The 7419-nt window shown below is 42.5% G+C and overlaps 1 protein-coding gene and 1 non-coding gene across 3 annotated transcripts in view; one reads left to right on the top strand and one right to left on the bottom strand.

The window, feature by feature from the left end:
- Tti2 (TELO2 interacting protein 2) overlaps positions 1-3195 on the bottom strand; it is an 11539-nt gene extending 8344 nt beyond the window's left edge. For both annotated transcript variants that reach the window (XM_019204680.2, XM_010604422.3), the window contains exons 1-2: positions 2171-3195; positions 635-821 (exon numbers count right to left, since the gene is read on the bottom strand). In XM_019204680.2, coding sequence (XP_019060225.1) covers positions 635-821; positions 2171-2811 — 828 coding nt within the window. In that variant the 5' untranslated portion in view covers positions 2812-3195. The remainder of the gene's footprint in view (positions 1-634; positions 822-2170) is intronic.
- A 353-nt stretch (positions 3196-3548) lies between these two features.
- Positions 3549-3650, top strand: LOC117286833. Its single transcript, XR_004517932.1, has one exon. It is a non-coding gene; the product is annotated as a small nucleolar RNA U13 (small nucleolar RNA).
- The last annotated feature ends 3769 nt before the right edge of the window (positions 3651-7419 follow it).

Here is a 7419-nt window from a genome sequence, read left to right as displayed (position 1 = left end):
AGTTCAGGCTCCTTGAACTATGTAGCCCAGGTTGGCCTCAAACTTGCCACAATCTTCCTGTCTCAGCCTCCTAAGTGCTGCAATTACTGGCATGCACCACTGTGCCTGGCTTATTTCTGTGTATATTTTGAAAGCTCCATAATATAAAGTAAAAAAAAAGTTTGAGTAATAACTTACAGATTTTGTATAGTTCCTTTCAGGTTCCGATTTGATTTTTGCTTTTTGAAAGTCACCCGTTAATCACTCAAGGACTAGTCATTCAGTTTGGTAGTGACCTGGGCCTTCCTACTTCTTCTGTAATTACCCTAATTTTTGTTGTTGTTGGGTGGGGTTTTTTGTTTTTGGCGCTGGGGATGGAACCCAGGACCTTGAGCATGCTAAGCACATGCTCTACCACTAAGCTGCACCCCAAGCCACATAATTATCCTTTTAGTTATATTACCTTGAAATGTACAGGTTCTGCCAGGTTGGCAGAGGGAAAGTTTAAGGAGAAAAATATATAAATAAGTGAATTTAATGACAATAGCGTTAACAGAAAGCTAGTTAATAAAAGATTTAGAATAAATGTAAGCAAATAAAGAATAGCCAACAAGTCAGCCTGTCTCACAAATGCAGGTTACAGCAGATTGCTTACCACATTGAGCACAACATGATGCAGGCAGCGTACACCAAGGATTTGGTTCTCAGTCTGATAATCATCTGAAATGAGCAAGGATGGGGGGAGTATCCTTTCTAGATGTTGGGTTAGCCAGGGCCGAGTGACTTGTTGCAGAGTCCATGAGAAAACGTATTTGACAGCAGGGTTATTCTTCCAGGATTCCCTAAATGGATACATGAAATCACACTAAGTACAGGCACAGAATATTAACTAGTGAAGAAAATTAACAAGGTCAGATTGTTGTGGTGGCCCATGCCTGTAATCCTAGCTACTCAAGCTAGGTAGAAGTGGCTAGAAGGATCAAGAATTTCAGGTCAGGCCAATAAGCAACTCAGTGAGATGTTGTTGAAAAAATAAGAAAGGGCTGAGGGCTGGACGTGGTGGTGGACATTTGTAATTCTCACACTATGGGAGGTGTAGCAGGAAGGTCACAAATTCAAACCCAGCCAGGACAACTTAGCAATTTAGTGAGACCCTGTCTCAAAATAAAGTAGATAAATAAAAAGGGCTGCAGGTTTAGTTCAGTGTGATGGCTTTAAGTTCCATCCCCAGTAGCACAAAACAAAGCAAAACAAAAAAAAAAGTGTGGGGGGTGCTGGTGATATAGGTCAGCACTGAAATGATTGCTTACTATGCACAAAGCCCTCAGGTCAATCTTTAGTACCCCTCTCCCCAGAAACCCTTGATTTTACAACATATGGTAATACTTTTTATGATGCGCATTAAAACAATTTACATAACTTACTCGTGATGGTGTACTGAGACAGGAGAGAAGTAAAGGAAATGTCTATTATTATTATAAAGGAACAAGTGAACAACATCCAAACATCAATTTATAGATTATAAAACGACTCAACTAATCCTCTAAATAATAACTGTAATAGGTACGTCATCTTTATATTGAAAATAATGAAACAGATTCAGAGAGGCTATAACCTTGTCCTACTCAGCAATTAGAAGTACTACTGGTCTCCAATCCAAGCCTTTTAACTCCAAGTTCCTGAGAAAATGGTTATGGACCTTTTTTCTCATTACCTCAGTGCTACACATACTAAACAAAATGGCTACTGGAAACTCACAAAAAGTATTTTAGCTAAGAGTAGACTAAAAAGTCTTTACTTTTTCATTTCAAATATTCCTTCCCTAATAAGTAATGAATTAAAAAATAGCTGTTTAAATTGAAAATATAAATTTAAATCCTCTTCAAACCATCTTCACCTAACAAAATACTTAATTCCAGACAGATGGACAGAATTTCCAATTTTCTGTATCACTTTCAGAAGAATTTCCAACTCTCAAAGGCAGATGCTTCACTGCTGGAAAGAAACTGGGTTCTAATCTTCAATTTGCTACTGTCTAGTTAGTTCATTTTTAGCAAACACAAACTCTCCAGGTTTAAAAGATGTCCTATCACAACATCCTTATTTTCCTGATGAAGAAACTCAAGTTCCTTTGAACTCTTAAAACTTTAGGGCGAAGCTCAAGTCAGTGGCGAAGGGCAGGAGTACTCACTTATTCAAATTGGGTTTGAGAAGCCCCAAGATCACAGTAAATCTCCCTCTGTCCTCTTCGTTTTCCCCGCATAGGAACCCTGCCACAGAACTGCACTCAGTAACTTGAAGCAGTAAAGCAAGCACCTGTCCTGCAACGTCCCGAGATCTTGGGCTGGTCCACGGCTGCTCTAAACTGTGTGTGATGGCAAAAACGTAGACTGGTCCTGCCAAGTGACGCAGGCCTGTCTTCCAAGCAGGGCAGACCTGAGAGTTCTTGGCAGCCTCAAGCTTCCCCAAGAGTTTAAGAAATAGCAGTCCAACCTCTGCTGCTTTCTCGGCCACCTCAGAGGAACCATTACCTCCCCCTTCCTCTTCCTTGGGCGGGGCAGCATACTTCTCCAGGGCTTTTGCCACCTCCCCCAGTGTCTCAAGCATTTTGTGGCAAGGTTCGCCACTCCTCTCGAATAATCGGTCACATTCCGTGACTTCTATCAGAGTACTGAGGTCTTTAAAAGCAACGTCTCTTGTGTTGCGCCGTCGTGCCTCCGGGCTGGTAAGACAAAGCAAAATCTTGGAGAAGGCGCGCCCGAGGGCAGAGGGAGACCCCTCTCCCGGCACGGAAGCGACTCCCCGCGAAGTCTCAGCGCCGTCGGGCTCCATTCCTCGGACTGCAGCACGGAGGAGCCGGTCAACCCTATTCCGTCACCCGGAGTCCGAGATGGGTGCGAGGAGGGACCAAACAAATAAGAGCGGATGACTCCGAAGATGGGATTCTCCCAAAGAACAGAAATAACAAATGAAAGGGCGAGACGTCTTGGAACAGGCAGGCGAGGCTGCCGGGATAATAACGTGTATAATGGAAAGAGGCCTTTCTGCTAGAGTCAGACGATGCAGTGGCGAGACTTCTCTTTCTAGAGGCGTAAAAAGAATAAAAGTTTTTTTTGTTTTTTTTAAAGGAGTTTAAGAAATAAATTGCGGGGCCATGACACGAACACTAACTGCCATACCAGCAGCCCTTCCGGCCCCATCCGGTCTCAGAGACGATCAGTGCCGCAAAGCACAAGAGTAGCTTCCGCCAATACTATCCTAACGCTTCGTTTCACGACACACTACACGCGGTCGTAAAGCCGTAAAAAAAAAAATCCTGGTTGAGAAAAAAGCAGAAAAGGTGGAGCTAGGGCGAATATATTTGCATAAATAAGCACTCAGTCGCTAGTTTTGCTTGTGTTTTATTTTTTTAAAAGAAAAACAAAAGAATTATTCAGGATATCAACTCTAATTTTTAATTTCATAGAAGATTATAAATAAATACTGAATCTTCCTGCACTGTGATGGTCGCCCTTTGTGTAAAATTGGTGGCATATACCTGGATGTTCGCCGCTAAAAAATTTACTCCGATCCTTCGGTTCATGAGCGTGATGATTGGGTGTTCATGCTGTGTGCGTGAGATGTGCCTCCCTCAGTCCTTGTTACGACGTCGGCACATTACCCTTCTGATCTGAACTTGGGGGGTCTTTTTAATGTTTTGGGATTAGTTATTGGGGCCCTTGGCGGTCTAAAAGGCGAGTAGAGTTTTTCACCCACCTCAACACCTCCTTCCAGTTGTGATATTGGGGCAGAAATTCTGTAAAACAGAACTCTGTGACTGGGTTTCTGTCCTTCGTGAGGAGACAGTGTGGGAAACGATAGGCCCTACCTCTTGGGGTTATGAGACGCGCGGGAGGGATTTAGAACGATGGCGGAGGAAAGTTCCACACCGGGGTTAGCGTTTTCTCTTTCCAGGGCATTTTGTCTTTAAGCCTTTTTTCATTTGGCCTTTCCTTCTCTGACCAATTGGTGGCGCTCACGATTTTCTTGGCAATTCCATCTCCTAATACTTTCCCGGATAACGACCCACTCTGAGCAAGACGCGAAGGAGGGGCAGTTATTGTCTGTCGCCTTCCCGTGTGTGAGCGTTTCTTCCCTCTTCCCATGCACATTGTGCCCTTCTTGTAAGAAATCTGAGCAAACGGGACAATGTTGTGTGCATCTCCTTATGTTAAAGGAGAAGCCATGGTGTATAAATTACAAACTAATGAAAAGATTACATATAAGAAGAACAGACTGAAGAAAATAGGAGTAGAAGCCAGACCTCTTTCTTTACACTGCAGCTTATTGTTTTGAGTTTGGAAACATGTAAATGTGTTACTATTTTTTTTCCCCCTATACTGGGTATTGAACTCAGAGCCTCATGTGGAATTATTTTTTAAAAGAGAACAACAAAACATTTCCTAAACACACACACAGAGTATATATTGAGTGGCTGCTATAACCACATAGAGAAATAGGAAACAGGATCGAACTCGGGACCTTGTGCTTAGCAAGGCAGGTGGCAGAACCACTAAGCTAAATCCCCAGCTCAGAAAACTAACTGTAAAACTCTTTGATTTGACTATATTCCCTTAGTGTGACTTATCCTAAGGACAAAAGAAAATGGCAAAGAAATAAACTACATATAATAGTATTGTGGTATTATTATTCAGAAGCTATTATGTATATTGTGTATAACGTGTGTATATAAAATAGCAAATAAGTAAAAATCTAAAATTAGATTCCAAGGTTTCAGTGAAAGGTAAAAAGATTATGAAATAAAATAAATTAGGTATAAATTGTACAATCTGAAATTTGGTCAATGTCAGTATGAATTCATGATTAATTTTTCTCAATGTAATAGGGGACTCATCATCATTAGCTTAGGGAAAGACTAATTTTGGAACTGAAAGAGGAATCACACAAGATGAATCTGGCATTACAGTGTTGGAAAGCAAGGTAACTGCCAAAAGAACCCAAGAATGAAGATGAAATTGTCCCCTTTGGCCAAAGATGGAACAACCTGAGCAGGAAAAGAATAATATGAATTACACAAATTAAATATATACACATTGATGAATTCATGGTGATGCTTAAAATCCCTCATCATTCATCTTTTGATCACCTAAGCAACCGATTATATTTTGAAAACTGGTAAATAAGAGGAAGGAATTAAGCATTTATTCTGCCAAATATTTCAGGCTACCTACGTAGTTTGTAAAGGCGATACATGTAAGAGAATGGGGTAATTTGAAAGTCATTATTTATTCCCTGTGAAGCATCTGGATAGGCAACAATCATCAAAGGCTATTCAAGTTACAAGGTGAGAGGTCCATGGGAACTGTATAATGGCTGGATTGTGCTGACAAAACCTGAACGCGCTGATTTAGGTTAACATCCCTGGAAGTGAGGCAGCTGATGCCTGTCACCTGATGTAAGAGAACAGGCAATACACAGGCTGCCTATGAATTATCCTTGTACACAATTTGACTCTGAACATAATCAAACCGCTACCAACTTCTACCAGATGATAAGAAATATGGAGGGCAAGAAACAGAAGACACCAAGATGGTACAGTATCATCTGTCTAGCGAAGAGTGTGGGAAATCCCACACAGTATCTACTTGCTTTAATAAGTAGCTATCACAAAGTGGAGGGAGAACTGATACAGATGCTAAGTTTTTATTTGTTTGGGTTTTTTAAATTTCTAGATAGGTTTTCACTACATGGTCCAGCTCACCCTTGAACTTTGTATACAGCCCAGGCTGACCTCGAACTCATGATCCTCCTGCCTCAGCCTCACAAGTGCTGGGATTATAGGCGTGTGCCAACAATGCCCGGCTTAGATTTAAGTTTTTGAAATATATCTCAGCCAGGTGCCAGGCATGGTGGCACACTCTTCTACTCAGCACTAGGGAGGCTGAGGCAGGAAGATGGCCACCAGTGTGAGGCCAGCCTGAATTACAAAGTGAGACCTTGCCTTCAATCAGTCAGTCCATCAGTCAGGAGGAAAGATTTATTTTTTGGCTCACGGTTTTGGAAGATTCAGCAAATAGTCATTTCACTCCCTGACCATGGGGCCCACGGGGAGGCAGCACATCTTAGGAGGTTCACGTGAGAGAAGAATGTGCTCACTGTGTAACAGTCAGGAAGCAGAAAGGGAGAAAGGGGCTGGTGTCCCAGTATTCCCTTTGAGGGCTCACATCTAATGGTCTGACTTCCCCTCACTGGGCCATACCTCCCAGTAACTCCACTGGCTGGGAACCAAGCCTTCCATAAATAGGCCTTTCAAGAACACTTCATATCTAAGGAGTTTACTTCCACATCTGCCTTCCTCTCCTTGACTAGTACAGCACACAGTCATAGGTAAAGATATGTGTTCAAGACTGTAAGATAAATACGTTCACTGCCTCACTATTTGCAGAGCAAAAACCTGAAGACAACGAAATAGAGGCTCAGCAATGCACAGACACACTGCAGTCTTCCAGCCATGTTCTCTAGAGGGAATGATCCGAAGTTAAACCGGGTGACACTGCTGAACAGTGTGGATAACATGCAAGACAGGGGCCGGAGATTTAGCTCAGTGCTTTCACTGCCAGCCTTGCAAGCGCAAGGTCCTGAGTTCAGTTCCCGGTACCAAGAAAAAAAACAATGCAAGCGATACTTTGAATGCTGGGTTATAAGACAGTGCTTCAAAAATGCTTTGCACGTGGAGATTGACATGTATGTGGAGGTGGAAAAATGCCTGATAAGACGCAAACATGGACAGATGCTTCCCAGGTCCTCAGCATGACGGACGACCTTGAGGCCGGGATGGATGGAGTTCAGGAAGGGAGACCCTGAGGAGGATAAAGGAAATGACAGCAAAACACTTCTCCATCAATCATACGTAAGGGGCTGTGTAATTTTCTGTCATTGCTGAGACAAAATACCCAATGCCCAAAGTTAGCAAGGAAGGGGTTTATTGGACTTACAGTTCCTAGAGGTTTCAGTCCATAATTGGCTGGCTCCGAGGCTGTGACGGCAAACGAACCAGCGTCACAGAGGAGAAACAGCAGCACAAGGCAGCAGAGGGAACAAGGGCCCTTCGCGGAGACTTGCTGCCTCTTTTTAATCCCACCCAGACTACCAGGATTAGGCCAGTGCCAACTAAAGGCTCCTGTGTAGTGGTTTAGTAGTCACACGCCCTTAACCCCAGCAGCACACACTCCAGATTCAGCTACCTCAGAAGAAGGAAGTCCCACCTCATCTGCATGAGGCTCTAGGGGTACAACTAGGCACAAAGGGTGATCAAAATATGCAGTGAATATTTAAATTTTTAAAAATTTTATTAGCCAAAAAATACCCTGCCATTAATACCCCTCAAAATATCACCCTCCTGACTTTTTTTTTTTTTTTTTTTTTTTTTTTTTTTTTTAA

This window comes from Fukomys damarensis, unplaced genomic scaffold (genome assembly GCF_012274545.1).
Source record: "Fukomys damarensis isolate Sample0158 unplaced genomic scaffold, DMR_v1.0_HiC HiC_scaffold_18, whole genome shotgun sequence".
NCBI classification, from domain to species: domain Eukaryota; kingdom Metazoa; phylum Chordata; class Mammalia; order Rodentia; family Bathyergidae; genus Fukomys; species Fukomys damarensis.
The sequence above is the reverse complement of the archived record's forward strand: the minus strand, read 5'-3'. Positions and strand labels throughout refer to the sequence as shown.